This window comes from Myotis myotis, unplaced genomic scaffold (genome assembly GCF_014108235.1).
Source record: "Myotis myotis isolate mMyoMyo1 unplaced genomic scaffold, mMyoMyo1.p scaffold_m19_p_17, whole genome shotgun sequence".
NCBI lineage: Eukaryota > Metazoa > Chordata > Mammalia > Chiroptera > Vespertilionidae > Myotis > Myotis myotis.
In genome coordinates, this window is record NW_023416321.1 from 886915 (window position 1) to 902484 (window position 15570).

A 15570-nucleotide genomic window follows, 5' to 3' on the forward strand; every position below is an offset into this window, starting at 1 on the left:
ATTATGAATGGCCATTTCTTGGATTTTTCACTGGTAACTGGATGGGCAGAAACATGTTGGTTTTGCTGTTTGATGCTTTGTACTGCAGTCCCTCGGGTGGAATTCACCATTTAGGGTTATTTACACTCATCTTTGTAACTTGGGGGGGGTGAGGGGGGTGATCCCTGCTGGCTGTTCCAGGAAGGGGGCAAACAGGTTGCCTGGCAACACAAATCTTCAACCCAGATTTCACCTCGTTCTGCCCCACCCCCGCTGAGAGACCCAGATCTTGTTCACCAGCCTGAACCCTCTTCTGTGAGATTAGTGCTCAGTTCCCCGTAAGGCTGGGGGTGGGGGGTGGGGAGGGGGGGGCTGGCAGCGGAGGCGGCTCTATTGGTCCTCATTGTTCCCGGTCCCGCGGTCCCAGCAGTCACCTTGCTGCATTCCCGTGGCTTCATTGTAACACTGATTAGACACTGTGGGAACTTAACTCTTGTTTAAATCAGTAGCCTCCGGTAAAATGAGTTTCGTTACCGGCCATTTCTCTTAAAGCCGCAGAACGTAGCTGTATGTTTCGTGGGGACTTACTGCATTCGTAGTCTGCACTCCCCCCACACCCCCCCCCCCAAACCCAGGGAAATGTGCAGGAAATCTCTCCCCATATATATCAGTGATGTCAGAGAGGAAGGGAGAGGGAGCAGAAGCATCAGTCATGAGAGAGTCATGGACCGGCTGCCTCCTGCACGCCCCCCACGGGGGATGGAGCCCACAACCCGGGCCTGCGCCCTGACCCGGAATGGAACCGGGACCTCCTGGTTCTTAGGTTGACGCTCAACCGCTGAGCCACGCCGGCTGCCGGGCCAGTGGTGGTTTTTTCATGCTCTTGGCCACCTGAGCGACCTTTGGTCACGCGGTCTTGCATCTCTAACACACCCACCGGTGAGCTGCCTGGTAGCTGACATCAGTGTGACGCGCGGCCTCTGTAGGCACCGTGAGTGAGAGGAGGGGCGGCCGGCGGCCGACTCCAGGGTCTGAGCGCAGAAGCGGAGTGGAAGGGACAGCGCGAGGGAACAAGCGGAAGACACCCCCCCCCCCCCACACCCGTTGTGCCTTCGCTTCGAGCGTCAGGGGGCGAGGCCGCCCAGGTGTCTAAAGGGATGTATGGTCCCTGGTCGGCATGGCTTGGCTGGTTGGACCGTCGTCCCGGACACCAAAGGTGGCGGCTTTAATTTCCGGTCAGGGCATATACCCAGTTTCGGGTTCCATCCCCAGTCAGGGCACCTCAGGAGGCAAGCAATCGATGTTTCTCTCTCTCCCTTCCTCTCTTTATTTTTTAAAAAATATATTTTTGTTTATTTCAGAGAGGAAGGGAGAGGGAGATAGAAACATCCATGATGAGAGAGAATCATGGATCCGCTGCCTCCTGCACGCCCCCCACGGGGGAGCGAGCCCACAACCCGGGCCTGTGCCCGGACCGGAAGTGAACCGTGGCCTCCTGGTTCCTAGGTGGACGCCCAACCACCGAGCACACCGTCCGGCCTCCCTTCCCCTCTTTAAAATCAGTTTTTAAAAAATGACACAGTGCAGGGGGGTGGGAGCGATCTGATTGGCCGCCCGCTGCAGACGCGGGGGCGGGGCTGTCTTCGCCGGGCTCTGCCGGGATGGGCCGCGGTCCAGGCACGTGCCCTGGGTGTGCCCGAGCTTGCACACTTTTCCACACTTTGCGACCCTGAATTCAGTGGTCGGATAATAGTCCCCAGAGACCACGGTGCCCGTGCCTGGTCCCGGGAAGCGAGAGGGAGCTGGGCCTCCCGGGCTGCGTTGGCAGCAGGTGCTGTGGGCGGGCCGGGTCCTGTTTGCGTGCCCCTGGCTCGTGTTTAATGTGGCATCACCTTATCCGCTTTGTTGATTGGCCTTGGAGGGCAAAGCAGATGAACCGGTTCCTGCCGGCCACATGCCTGACGCGACAGGCCAGGGGAATGTCACCTGTGGGCTTCCCACCACACGCCCCCGAGTGTCCAGTGCCCCCCCCGCCCCCCGGCAGCCGGCGGGATGAGTGGGCGGCGTCTCTCGTGTGGGTGGGAGCTGCCGGCTCCACGCGGGGCCGGGACCACGTCTGTCCTCTGACCCCGGCGTCCCAGCTCCTGACCCGGCGGCCGAGGCAGGGCGCGGCCCAGAGAAGTCGGGGCTCCCGCGGCCGGGGCTGCCCTGACTCCGCTCCCCCTGGGAAGGCTCCGGAAGAGACCGTGGCCTTAGCGCCTGTCTGTCTCCTGCTGGGAGCTTATGGGCTCCTTCTTCCAGGACAGGAAACCGGCCGGGCGGAGGGCTGCCAGGACCAGCTGTGCGGGGAGCCAGCTCTCCCGCCCCGCGGCTGCTCCCACGGTCCATCGGTCTGGGCCAGGCTGGGCCCTCCTGGTCCCGAGCGGGGCCTCGCCACATGCTCAGGGGCTGGGGCGGCGGCTGGCGTGGGCTCTGCCGGCCAGTGGCGGGGAGAACGGAAACCTCCCCGAGTGACAGCCCACGCTGCCCACGGCCACGGCCACGACCACGCTGCCCACGGTCACGGTCACGCCCACGCACTCCCCCCGGACCGGGCTGGGCGGGTTACATGGCGGAGGGTTACAGTTGCGGGTGGAATTGAGGTTCGCGCACTGAGCTGGAGCTGGAGAGGCGCGGAGGGGACGAGGGCAGGAGTGACGGGGGGGGGGGGGGGGGGGCGGGTGTGGGTGCTGCGGGCCGGTCGAGGGCGGGAGAGCAGGCTGACCCGGGGCCCCCGGGGGAGCTTCCTGTGGATGGGCGCCCCCACCTCGCGCAGGGGCCTCGGGCGGCCCTCTGGTCCCAGACCCGGGGGTGTGACCTCGTGCTGGGTCCGCGCTGAGCTGGCGGCCGCAGGACCCGGTGCGCGGGGAGGGGCGTTCTCGTTCTCGGGGCGCGCTTTCCTAGCGGCCGATCCTCTGGCTCTTCGAGGCCGTGCCCTGTCCAGGGGGTTCTCTCCTCCGTGTCAACGCCAAGCCTTGGGGGCCGGGCTTAGGTAGTGGATGTCGGGGCCTCACACCCACATGCAAAGCCTCGGCTGCTTCCCGCCGAGCCGAGTGGTGGAGGGACGCGTGAGGCGACAGCAGCCCCGCAGCCCCCCGGCTCCCACCCGCTCTCCTCTCGGGCTCCACCCGCCTCCCGACCCCTCCCCGGGCCCACAGGCTCAGCACGTGGCCGAGAACCCGTGAGCGGAGAGGGTCCCCCGGTGGGGAGTCTGCAGAGAGGGAGCTTCGGGGCCGTGTGTGTGTGCGTGCGCGCGCACACGTGTGTGCATGTGTGTGTGTGCGCGCGCGCACGTGTGTGCATGTGTGTGAGTGTGTGTGCGCGCACGCATGTGTGCACGTGCGTGTGTGTGTGTGTGTGTGTGAGTGTGTGTTCCGAGAGGAGGCCCAGCTGCGCCCTCCTTGCTATTGCACAACAGCCTGCTGTGCGGACCGCCCTGCCTGCTGCTCACGGCTGCCCAGGGCTCAGCTGGACGCCACTGCCCTCCGTGGCTCTGAACCTGCAGGGCACTGTTCCTTTATGCCTTTAAACAGTATATGTGTTTATTGGCTTCAGAGAGGAAGGGAGAGGGAGAGAGAGAAACGTCAATGATGAGAGGGAATCACTGATCGGCTGCCTCCTGCACGCCCCCCACCGGGGACAGAGCCCGCAACCTGCGCCTGTGCCCTGACCGGGAATCCAACCGTGACCTCCTGGTTCATAGGTCGACGCTCAACCACGGAGCTTTATACCTTTTAAATCATTACCTGCTTGTCGTGGGTTTGCACACCCCCGCCCGTGCCCCTCCTCTGCGCCAACGGGGCTGGCATTGTTATTCTTTCCGCCAACAGAGACAGGCCTTTGTCTTGACTGCAGGTGGCGTTCTGGGGGCACATCACAAGGGAGCTTGAGAGGCAGCTCATTCTGGGGGTGATTTTTGAAGCCCTTCTCTTCACACTCAGGCGACTCCAATGTACAGACAGGTTTGGGGGCTGGAGAGAGAGAGGGAGAGAGGGAGAGAGAGAGAGAGAGAGAAAGAGAGAGATGCCTTAGATTCAGACACTTATGTTCTGAAATCAGCGATGCTGGGACAGCACAGCCATTTTACAATGAAAACATGAAGTGGCAACCCTGGCTGGTGTGGCTCAGTGGGTACAGATTCGATTCCTGCTCAGGGCACAGGCCCAGGTTGCAGGCTCTGTCCCCGGTGGGAGGCGTGCAGGAGGCAGCTGATCCATGATTCCCTCTCATCATTGACGTTTCTATCTCTCCCCTTCTCCCTTTCTGAAGTCAATAAAAATGCATTTAAAAAAATACATATACCAGATACATTTAAAAACATTAAGCGAACACATTGGAGGCGAGTGCGTGGTCATGGCTGTCACTCTCGGGGGGGGGGGGGGGGAGGGGACTGTTACATGTTACAAAGCGCTCTGAGCACCCCCAGCTGCTATTTTGATTTCAGTTGATTCTGTGGCAAGGGGTGGGGGTGGCAGGTCGGCTTGCTGGCTGCGGGCGTCCCGGCCCCCCTGGAGCGATTGCTGATTGTGTGTCTTAAGGTCGTAGCTGGCGGCTTTAAAGGTGGTACAAGACGTGCCCTTCCCCCTACTCTGCTCCTGTGTGAGGAGAAGGAAGACCCAGCCGGGAGGGGCCTGCTGTTGAACTTGCTCTGCGTTCGGTGCCTGGGCGCACAGCTTTCTGGTCTATCGGGTGGGGATGTGTATCCTTGCTCCTGCCGACCCATAGGATCCCTGGTCCCTAAGGTCGGAAACCGCTCGGCTGGGGGCGAGCGAGAGCCACTCAAGGTGGATTCAAGGACAGCAGGGAGACCTCCCGTCAGGCTGCAGGCTTTGCTGGGCCGCACCGCCTGGCAGCTGCCCTCCGGCGCCCTCACCCACCTCCAGCTCCCTGCCCACTTCCCGCTGTCCATCCTCAGGAGTCCAGCCTCGTTGGCCTTTTTGGGTGCAAGCTTCCTGCTCTTTTTTTTCTTTTTTTTTTAAATTTATTTTTATTGATTTCAAAGAGGAAGAGAGAGAGAGAGAAACATCAATGATGAGAGAGAATCATGGAACTGCTGCCTCCTGCATGCCCCCTACTGGGGATGTGCCCTAACTGGGAATCGAACCGTGACCTCCTGGTTCATAGGTCGATGCTCAACCCCTGTGCCACACCGGCCTGCTGGGCAAGCTTCCTGGTCTTAACCCTCAAGGGCAGGGCTCTCTCCGCCACCCCTCCGTGGAGGCAGGCATGCCTGCAGAGGGGCGGGGAAAGGCAAGGTGCCTGCAGCTGTAGCAGCCACTGGGGGAGGGGGGAGTGAGTCAGGGAGGTGGGGTATCAGAAGTGGGGGTGCGGTGCCAGGTGCAGGCCCTCCTCATTCCTCATTTCCTCATCCTTGTCCACCACCCTCACCCCTCCCCTGGCCTCCCCGCCTCCGGGCCGCCTTCCTCTCTGCTGGTCAGACTCCAGTTACCACGGAGGCCTTTCCAGGTTCGCGTTGAATGAGGACTTTGGGAATAGCAGAAGTGTTCATTGAAGAGTGAGATGATAACATAGAAGCCAAGGATGGCGGCTCTTTGGTTCGGGAAGGTGATATATAAAGTGCAAAAGAAACTTAGGGAAAGTTACCATCAGTTTGACCTCAGAGAATTTTAAGTTCCTCAAATAGATGATACATGTAAAGGGCAAACAACGATTAAGGCGACACCTGCAGCTGCCGCAGCAGAGGGTCAAGGTCTTTGCTATATAAAGAGTTCTCACAGATCAACAACACGCCAGCGCCCCAGCAACAACACAGGCAGGCACAGCAGCCAGCAGGTCCCAGCACGGACTCGTGTCTGACACACGCAGGACACCCTCTTCAAGTGAATGGGTCATCAGAAAACCGCTTTCTGTGATCAGATGGGCACAGATCCACACCTCTGGCCAGGCCGGTGCCTTCCGGAACCCGCTGGGTGCTGTGCACAGGGCCGGTCGATCCTCACTGTTGTTTGCTTTGTAGGAAAGGCCCGGAAGGGAGGAGGAAGAACACAGGCGTTTCTGGATTGTGTGATTTCAGGGATGTGGGGTCGTTTTTATACTTCTGAGCACATTTCATAACTTTTTGAAAAATAGCTTTAAAAATTAGGTCCAGGAATCTCCACTTCTGAAGAGACCCGGGGCTGGGAACCAGGTTCAATTTAATGGAACAAGCTCCCCAGCAAACAAGTGCATTTAAACCATAGGTGAGGCCCGGCCGGTGTGGCTCAGTGGTTGAGCTTTGACCCGGGAAGCAGAAGGTCACGGTTCCATTCCAGGTCAGAGCACATGCCTGGGTTTCGGGCTCCATCCCCAGTAGGGGGCGTGCAGGAGGCAGCCGATCCATGAGTCTCTCTCATCATTGATGTTTCTATCTCTCTCTCACTCCTTCTCCCTTCCTCTCTGAAATCAACACGTTTAAAACACACACACAAAAGAAATAAACAAATAGGTGAGAATTGTATATCCAAGGCTGACTTCCTCAGGCGCAGTCTCCCCAGGACCCCCCACCCCCACCCCCCACCCCCCCACTCCCAGGGCTGGAGCCGGGCGGGCAGGGCTGTCCTGCTGCCCAGGTGGTGGGGGTGGGGCAGGGGCTGGAACTGGCTCTGGGAGGACAAAGGTCTGCCCAGGGCCCTCCCCTTACTCAGTGGCCGACTTGGCGGGGTGGCAGGTGGGGTGGCAGGTGGCTACGGGACGCAGTGTGGCGATCGCACTGTAAGGTACACAGATGCTGGTCACCAGGTCACACACCCGGACCTCATAGGCCAGGGATGCCACGTGCCCTGCAGTAAAATCAAATAAGAACAGATGGGCAGACCCCGCGGCCTGGAGTCGCCAGGGAGGCTCCCGGGAGGTGGGCCTGGGGGGAGGTGGGGGAGGAGTGGCCCTGCCCAGGTGTCCAGCGAGTGGCTAAGCCGGGGGGGGGGGGGCAGGTGTCCCACCCAGGGGACATTTGCACATTTGCGATGTCTGGAGACATTTCCGGTTGTGCTGCTCGGTGAGGAGGGGCATGGGGTGGGGGGGCAAGGATGTGCTCCATCCTGCAGGGCCCAGGCTGGCCCAGCCCCAGCGGCAGTGCCGGGCGGAGACCCGCTGCCTGGCCTGGGCTGCCAGGACCCGCTCAGGAGTGAAGCAGCATCCGTTTGGGGCTGGCAGGCATGAGGCAGGCCGCAGCCCAGGGACACCTGCCGGGTGCGGGACCTTGACCCCATGCATCTCCCCCCCAGGTAGGTGTGGACGCGCCCGCCGGGGCTCCCGTGAGCGGAGGATGGGAACACCCCCCGGCCATGTCTCTGGGCCGCCTCCTCCGCCGGGCCTCCTCCAGAGCCTCGGACCTCCTGACCCTCGCCCCGGGGGCCGGCGGGCCCCCCTCCATCCTGGACGGGGAGATCATCTACTCCAAGAACAACGTGTGTGTGCACCCGCCCGAGGGGCTGCAGGGGCTGGGGGAGCACCACCCAGGTGAGCGAGAGGAGGGGGGGAGGGGAGAGGGGGCGGGGTCCAGGCCTGGAGGGAGGTTTCAGAGGCTCCGGTGTCACTTCCCCACTTGTCCTCACCGTCACCCTGTGGTCACCTGCCCAGTGATGGGACAGTTGTGTTGGGGGCGGGGTGGTCTGGGACCAGGTCTGAGGGGGCGTGTGTTCTGGGTGTCAAACAAGCGCCAGCACAGCACGGCCTGGAAAGGCTGTGGCTGAGTCCTGCTGCGATGGAAGGCGGGGCAGGAGGGGCAGGGGTCTGGGCGCTCCTCCCAGTCCCAGAGCCACGTGACTGGGTGTGGGAACACTTGGTCCCCATGCACAGCTGGCCGGTCGCCCCGGCTCTCGAACGGGAGCCGTGTGTGGGGCAGAGCCCTGAGGCGTGTGCAGGCCCAGCTCCCACCCTGGATGACCTCTCAGAACAGGGGCTGGGGGGCTGGGGGTGCCGGGGGCCTGTGCAATAGGCCCGGGAATCACGACACCTTGAAATGGCAGGTGCTGCCGTGGGAAATGCCACCGTCCCCCCAAACTAAGGGTGCAGGAGCCCAGAGAGCCCGCCCACCCGCTGCCGGCCTCCAAGACTGCCCTCTGCCAGCCACCAGCGGGCCATGGAGAGGTGGCCCCTCTCCCAGAAGCTGCATTAAAGAGAAACATGCCCGCCCTGCGTGGCTTAGGGGCTGAGCGTCAGCCTGTGAACCAGGAGGTCACGGGCCGATTCCCGGTCAGGGCCCAGGCTCGGGCTGTGGGCTCCATCCCCAGTCGGGGCGTGCAGGAGGCAGTGGATCCAAGATTCTCTCTCATCATCGATGTTTCTCTCTCCCTCTCCCTGCCTCTCTGAAATCAATAAGAACATATTTTTTTAAAAAAGAAAAATGTGCTGAGAGGGCGGTGGCCAACTGAACGAGACCCGTAGGGCAGCCACCATCTGGAGTTCATCCCCGTGGGAAAGTCTTTGTCCTGCGTCCTTCCCCACGGGCTGTGACGCTGGGAGGGGCCTCCTGGCTGCTGGACGGGGGCGCTGACCAGCCCCAGGCAGGAAAGCTCTGGGCTCCAGGCCTGAGGTGGACCCCAGGTGGACAGGGTGGGGCTCTGGACGCGAGGAGGGCTCGGGGAGGAAAGCACACGACAGGCCGCTGCTGGGGCGGTGCGGCTGGTCCTCGCCTGGGCACTTAGCAACCCCCGCAGCTGTCACTCATCCCAGGCCCGACTGTCCCCAGGCTCCCCAGTCCTCACTCATCCCAGGCCCGACTGTCCCCAGGCTCCCCAGTCCTCACTCATCCCAGGCCCGACTGTCCCCAGGCTCCCCAGTCCTCACTCATCTCAGGCCCGACTGTCCCCAGGCTCCCCAGTCCTCAGGGCCCTGGGTGTGACCGGCAGGGTGTGGCCTCTGTGTGCACGGCCCTCCCTCACCGCTGTCCCCTCCCCCACAGGCTACCTGTGCTTGTACATGGAGAAGGATGAGCTGCTGGGGGCCACCCTCATCCTCGCCTGGGTCCCCAACTCCCGGATCCAGCGGCAGGACGAGGAGGCGCTGCGCTACATCACCCCCGAGGGCTCCCCCGTGCACAAGGCACCCCGTCCGCGGGCCCGGCGCACCCAGAGCTCGGGCGCTCCCTGCCGGGCCTCCCCCACGGAGCCAAGGCCCCCCCTGACCCCCCAAGACGAGGACATCCTGGTGGTGGCCCAGGGCCTCCGGGGCACCCTGCACATCAGCCCTTCGCCCGAGGACGGGGAGAAGCTGGCCCAGGGCCTGGGGATGGACGGCACCGTCCCGGCCTCGCAGCCGGCCCACAGCGACTCGGGGATCCTGTCCGCGGTCAGTTCGCAGGACGGGACCGAGGAGGGGCGGGAGCTGCGGCCCGAGGCAGGCGAGGAGGAGGGCTCCACGGAGCTGTCGGCCGAGGGTGTGAGCAGGGACAGCTCCTTCGACTCAGACTCGGAGGCCTTCTCCTCCCCCTTCTGCCTGTCGCCCGTGAGCGCCGCCCTGGTGGACAGCAGCGGCTCCGTGTTCCTGGAGGGCGAGAGCAGGTGAGTTTTGGGGGCTGGGGCTGGGCTGTCCCACCGGCCACACTGGGGACCGTGGGGTGTGTCGCCAGCTCTGCTTGGAGCGCTGAGGACAGAGCCTGCGCCCTGTCCTGTTCCTGCTGCAGCGGTCAGCTGTCCCCCTGCGGGGGCTGCGGCACCCATCTGCCCACGGAGGGGATTATGCCTATGGTAGGCCTGATGGGGGGTGGTTGTCATGGCAACCATGCAGCATCCTTGGGGTGCTCAGGGCCCCACAGAGGTGGGCGCGCACAAGGCTTGTGCAAACCCAGCTGGGCCGGGGCCACCCCTGGCCAGAGGCCACCCAGCCAGTCCCCTGGCCAAGCTGGATGGGAGCCCAGCTGGGTCCACACCAGACTTGGGGTCACTCGGGACCTAGTGAGCCCGGCAGCCAAGGAGCAGGTGCAGGGACGCAGAACGCTATGCGGCCTCAGCGGGAAGGAATTTGCAATTCTTTCTGATATCAGGCCCTCGATAACTTGTGCTCCATTAAAGCCCGAGGGTGCACGGAAAACATTTTCCACGTTCGTGGGGGGGTGGGGGTGGGGGTGTTCATATCAAAGGGGCAGCCAGCTGTGGCCCAGGCCCCGGACCCAGGAGGCGCGCTGAGCGGTGAAGTGATTCCACCCGAGAACCAGGCTGGGAATGAAGCGCAAGCCCCGGCCTGGGGCCTGCGGCGGGCCTCGGAGCGCCCCCTGGTGGTGCCACGCGGCAGCGCAGCCATACCTGCCGGCTGGGGGGACAGGTGTCTGAGCTTTTGTCTTCACTGTGCTTAGAGAGGTGGCAGGCCTGGTGGACAGACCATGATGGATGACCAGTGGTGGATGGTCCCGTGGCCGCGGTCTCAGTGGCTGATGGCCCCGTGGCTGCGGTCTCAGTGGCAGGATGAGAACGGGGACCGGGCCTGCTCAGCTGCCTGGTTCCTTAGGCGCTTGGGTTTGGGAATCCGCGGATGTTGTTGGGAATCCGTTTCCTCATTCGCGAGGTGGAGTCGTAATCTTCGTCTGTGGGTTCCCCTGAGAATTCACTGCTGGCCCCTCTTCCCTCTCGTCCTGGGTGCTCCTCCAGCCCGGCCCCGTGAGTCCCCCCGACCTCTTCCATCCAGTCCCCATGCCCGGCTGTTCCCAGCAGATTCTCACCCGGGCAATTCTGCCCCAGGGGGCGGTGACAACTGCAGGAGACATTTGTCACCACAGTAGGTGGAGGCCAGGGGTGCTGTGAGCACCCACAGTGCACAGGGCTCCCCACGACAGCGATCTGCTCCCCACGTCGGACATGCAGGGCCCGGAGCTCCCTGGAGGTCCTGGTTGCCTCGGACAGACTCGGGGCCCTAGAGTTGGGAACTCGTTTTCTTCTTTTTTAATGTTTAAATGTGAATTTATTGATTTTAGAGAGAGCAACATCGATTTGTTGTTCACTCACTTATGCATCCCTGGGCTGACTCCTGTGTGTGCCCTGAGTGGGGATCCAACCACCTGAGCTCCCAGCCTGGGTGTGTGTGCATGTGTGCGTGCGTGCGTGTCTCTGTCTGTGTGTGCACGTGTGTGTGCGCACGCATGTGTGTGTGTGTGTGTTTTGTCCTAAAATGCACCTAACACACTTGCTGACGTGCCCATTTTCAACTACAAGTCAGGGCCATTCCGTGTTTTGCACCATCACCTCTGTCCAGTTCCAGAACTTTCTCATCGCCCCCAAAGGAAGCCCTGCCCCAACTCGCAGCCACCCCCGGCCGCCCCAGCCCCAGCCCCTGCCCCCACTGGGCTGCTTCCTGCCTCCTCCGATGCCCCTGTGTCAGAAGTGGGACCAGGCAGGGTGGCCTCTGTGTCCGGCTTGCACCGTCCTCAAGGCCCAGCCCGCGGGAGCAGCGTCAGGCCTCCTTCCCTGGCCGCCCGGTGCCCAGGTGGCTCCGCTGCAGCCGGAGCGGACACCGCCCTGTGCTGTCTGCAGACTCCCTGATGCAGAACCGCCCCGCCTCCCCCCCCCCCCCCCCCCCCGTTTATGTCCCCGTCATCTCTCCGCTCAGAGCTTAGCCCCTGCGCTGGGCTCCGGGAGGTGGGGGTCCTGGGCATGCACAGACTACCTTGTCCGGGAGGCACCCCGGAGCCCCCTGTGGCTGGGCTTTGGGCCAGTTCAGCACCAGATCCCAGGATCCTGACCCAGCGGTTCGATTCCCGGTCAGGGCACACGGTCTGGTTACAGGGGTCCCCTGTGGGGGGCGTTCAGGAGGCAGCGGATCCATGATTCTCGTCATTGATGTTTCCGTCTCCCTCTCCCTCTCCCTTCCTCTCTGAAATCAATACAAATATATATTTTTAAAATGTAGATCTGGGTTCTGAGCGGGGCTGGGGTGGGGCCTGGAATTTGTAGTCTTTCCGCGGGTGATTTTCGTGGGAGCCAGACTTGGGCATTGGGTGACCCCCCACCCTTTCTGCTCCCTCTGATCGCCCGCAGCGCCCACACGGTGCTGGGACTGGAAACCCCGGACTAAATGGCCAGTGTACTGGCCACCGTAGGACAGACATCCCTACCCCCCGCGCCCGGGCAGCTTGTAAACCCCATGCCCAGACTGCACCCCGCATCCGGCCCATGGAGCCAGGATCGGTGGGGGCAGGGCCCCGGGAAGGGCAGTGTCCGAGCCCCAGGGTTCCCGGTGTGCAGAGGGGTGAGAACCATGCCGGGAGGGGCCACAGGGAGGGGCGTGGTCCCTGCTCCCCCAGCGGAGAGGGCGCTGGGCCCAGGCCCCGGAGCACAGGCATCCGGTTGGACCAGACGCCCCTCAGGGGGCTTGGCTTTGCGGACACGTGTGCACCCAGAGCTGCTCCCTGAAGGAAGGCTCCTGATTTAACTGGGAATTGCGTCCCCCAGCGGGGAGGGCAGGCTGGCTCACGGGGTCCCTCTGGTGGCAGAACCGCGGAACTGCACGTGGAGGCTGAGCGAGTGGCTGGGGACGGGCCGGGAGGAGGAACAGCGCCCCCATCGGAGAGCCCCGGACATTGTGTTCCGTGGCAGGTGGATCACAGAGGGCCTCCCCCATTCCGGTGCCGCCCGCGGGGGGAGCCGGCAGGGCCTGGTCTTAGATGGCGAGGCCGCCGGACGTACCAGCCCCAGCACAGTGAGGCCAGGAGGCCTTGACCCCGTGAGCCTCCAAGGCCCAAGGCTCATCGCGGACCCTGCCCCCGGGTCCCAGCTCTGCCGGCAGGACTGGCTTCTGTGCTCCTCCCACCGCGCCTTCCTGGTCAGAGATCGAGGCTTGGCTTGGGGGGCGGTGAGTGTGGCACCCCCCCCGCCCCCCTCCCGCAAGATCATCTGTTTTTGTCCCGAAAGGCACCCGGCGCACCTCAAGGGCCCGCTGGGCGAGGATGTAGTACAGCGGGACCCCACCCCACAGGTCGACCCCCGTGTGGATCCCCCCTGGCGTGTCCGCAGGCCCCCGTGGGAAGTGCGTTGCCCTGTTATAAACTGACACGCAGCTCCTCCCCCAAAAGCAGAGGGCCTCCTGGAACTCCTGCTGAGACGTGATCCATGACAGAAGCCAGACGCCCTTGCGTGAGGATGTCCCTCCCGGGGTCTGCATGATGGAGGGAACAGACCTAACGCCCGCGGCGGCTCAGGGGCTGAGCGTCGGCCTAGGAACCAGGAGGTCAGGGTTCGACTCCCGGTCAGGGCACAGGCCCGGCTTGTGGGCTCCATCCCCAGAGTGGGGCCTGCAGGAGGCAGCCGGTCCATGATCCTCTCTCATCATGGATGTTTCTCTCTCCCTCTCCCTTCCTCTCTGAAATCAATGAAAAATGTATGTATATAAAAAGAAGCCCGTAACAGAAGAGGACATACACCCAGTTCAGTCCCTCTCTCAGATCAGGGTTTTAACGGCCGTGTGCCCGAATCGCATGCCACCTTTGGCATGGGGGCTCCTGGCGTGCATTTTCCTGAGGAGGGCGCACCATCGACTACCCAAGGGCCTGTGACCCGAAGGTCAGTGCTGCCAGGGGGGCGAGTGTACAGCTCCACGATTCACGCTGTGTCAGAAACAGCAGGCGGGTTACACGCATGTTCTTTAAATACGTCTTTAAGTCGACGCTCGACCACTGAGCCACGCCGGCCGGCCCACATTCTACTGAAATCTGTGTGAGGCCTGACGCGGGGCAGCCCTGCCCAGGGAGCTCTGCCGTCCAATGTGCAGCCTCGGGCTTCGTGCCGCGGGCGCCCCAACCAGCGAGACCGAGACGCGGGTCTCTGGTTTCCCAGGAGATCGGTGAACACGAGGCAAACCGCCGCCGGACGCGGTACGGGCGGCACCGGGTGAGGGAAATGCGCCAGGAGCAAGGATCACGTGACTCGGTGATTTTTTTTTTTCCTTTCTTGGTTTTCAAAAAACGTTCGCCTGTCGTGCTGTGAATCTCACAGGGAAACGCGTGTTAAAATAGCCGGTCGTCCCTGCGCGCACCGCCTGCTCCCCGCTTGTTAATGAAAGAGCCCCCGGGGCATGTGATGCTAATGACCTGCCAGCACTTGTCACCGCGTCCCCCAGGGCAGACGAGCCTCCTCTCGCTCCCAGGCCCTCGCACCCTGCCCAGGGGTCCCCGCAGGCTGGCTGGGCTTCTGCAGCCGAGGGGAGAGAGCGCCCCACGGAGGGAGCAGGGAGCGAGGCTGGGAACCACGGGGCGGGGAAGGGCGAGCGGGCAGGCTCCCAGGCGGGCGGGCATCCAGCAGGACCCGAGGGCAGGTGGGCGGTGCCCTGCAGCCGCCCCTGGCTCTCCTGGGCCCGCGTCTGAGCTGCGGAGGGGGCGGGGGGGGGGGCGCACCCGTGAGACACCCTCCGTGACAAGGCCGCCCAGCCGCTCCCGAACCCGCACGCCACCCCCTGCTGTGCCCGCCGCCCTGAGCCACGTGGACTGCGCTTCCCACCCAGCAGCCTCTTCAGCTTCTGGGGGCTCCTGGCTGCATCCCTTCAATCTCAGCCTCTGCTTCCCGTGGCCCCTCCCCCGTGTTCCCGTGGCCCCTCCCCCGTGTTCCCGTGGCCCCTCCTCCCTGTTCCCGTGGCCCCTCCTCCCTGTTCCCGTGGCCCCTCCTCCGTGTTCCTGTGGCCCCTCCTCCGTGTTCCCGTGGCCCCTCCTCCCTGTTCCCGTGGCCCCTCCTCCCTGTTCCCGTGGCCCCTCCTCCGTGTTCCCGTGGCCCCTCCTCCCTGTTCCCGTGGCCCCTCCTCCGTGTTCCCGTGGCCCCTCCTCCCTGTTCCCGTGGCCCCTCCCCCGTGTTCCCGTGGCCCCTCCTCCCTGTTCCCGTGGCCCCTCCTCCCTGTTCCCGTGGCCCCTCCTCCCTGTTCCCGTGGCCCCTCCTCCGTGTTCCCGTGGCCCCTCCCCCGTGTTCCCGTGGCCCCTCCCCCGTGTTCCCGTGGCCCCTCCCCCGTGTTCCCGTGGCCCCTCCTCCCTGTTCAGCACACTATGGCACCTGCTTGTGCAGCCGTTACGCTGTAGCAGGGGCTGTAAGTAACGTGGAGACGAAGTGTTGGGGGGGGGGGGTGCGGAGGCAAACTCCGGGCCGTTTGTCTGAGCGGCTTGAGCGGCGCGGGGTCCGGGAACCGATGCCCTGTGGACGCGAGGGACGCGGCCTGAGTGTGGAGTCCGCGTGGCGGTCGCACATCGCAGCTTTGTTCCCTCGCACGTGGCCGCCGCCGGCGCCCCTGATGGTCACGCCGAGTCCTGTTCCCGTCCACCCCTGGCCCGCCCCCCGCACCCCCCCCCCCCCGTGAGAACCGTGTGGAAGTGGGGAGGACGCTCTGCCACCTTCGAGACGGGCTCTTTTCTGCCGCGTCATTCCCTTGGGCTCCTTCCCGGCGGTTGCACCCGCGGAGCGGTCCGTGCCTGCTTATTGCTGCGCATTCCAGGCGCGCGCCCATCCCCAGGCGTGAACAGGCCGCTTGGGGTGGGGGTGGGGGTGGGGAATTGGGGTTACGAACAAGCTGCTGTGAACCCCCCTGTACGGGCTTTTGCCGGACGTGGCTTTTCTGGGGTGCATTCCCAGGGGCGCGGTGCTGGGCCGT

At 63.7% G+C, this 15570-nt stretch overlaps 1 protein-coding gene across 7 annotated transcripts in view; it reads left to right on the plus strand.

The window, feature by feature from the left end:
- The window catches only part of TBC1D16 (TBC1 domain family member 16), a 52407-nt gene that overhangs the window by 1934 nt on the left and 34903 nt on the right, over positions 1 to 15570 (plus strand). For 5 of the 7 annotated variants that reach the window (XM_036341063.1, XM_036341065.1, XM_036341066.1 and 2 more), the window contains exons 2-3: positions 7242 to 7476; positions 8921 to 9518. In XM_036341063.1, the coding sequence (XP_036196956.1) occupies positions 7302 to 7476; positions 8921 to 9518 (773 nt within the window). In that variant the 5' untranslated portion in view covers positions 7242 to 7301. Of the gene's footprint in view, positions 1 to 7241; positions 7477 to 8920; positions 9519 to 15570 lie in introns of those variants that run through there. The other 2 variants (XM_036341064.1, XM_036341068.1) reach the window with 2 other exon arrangements.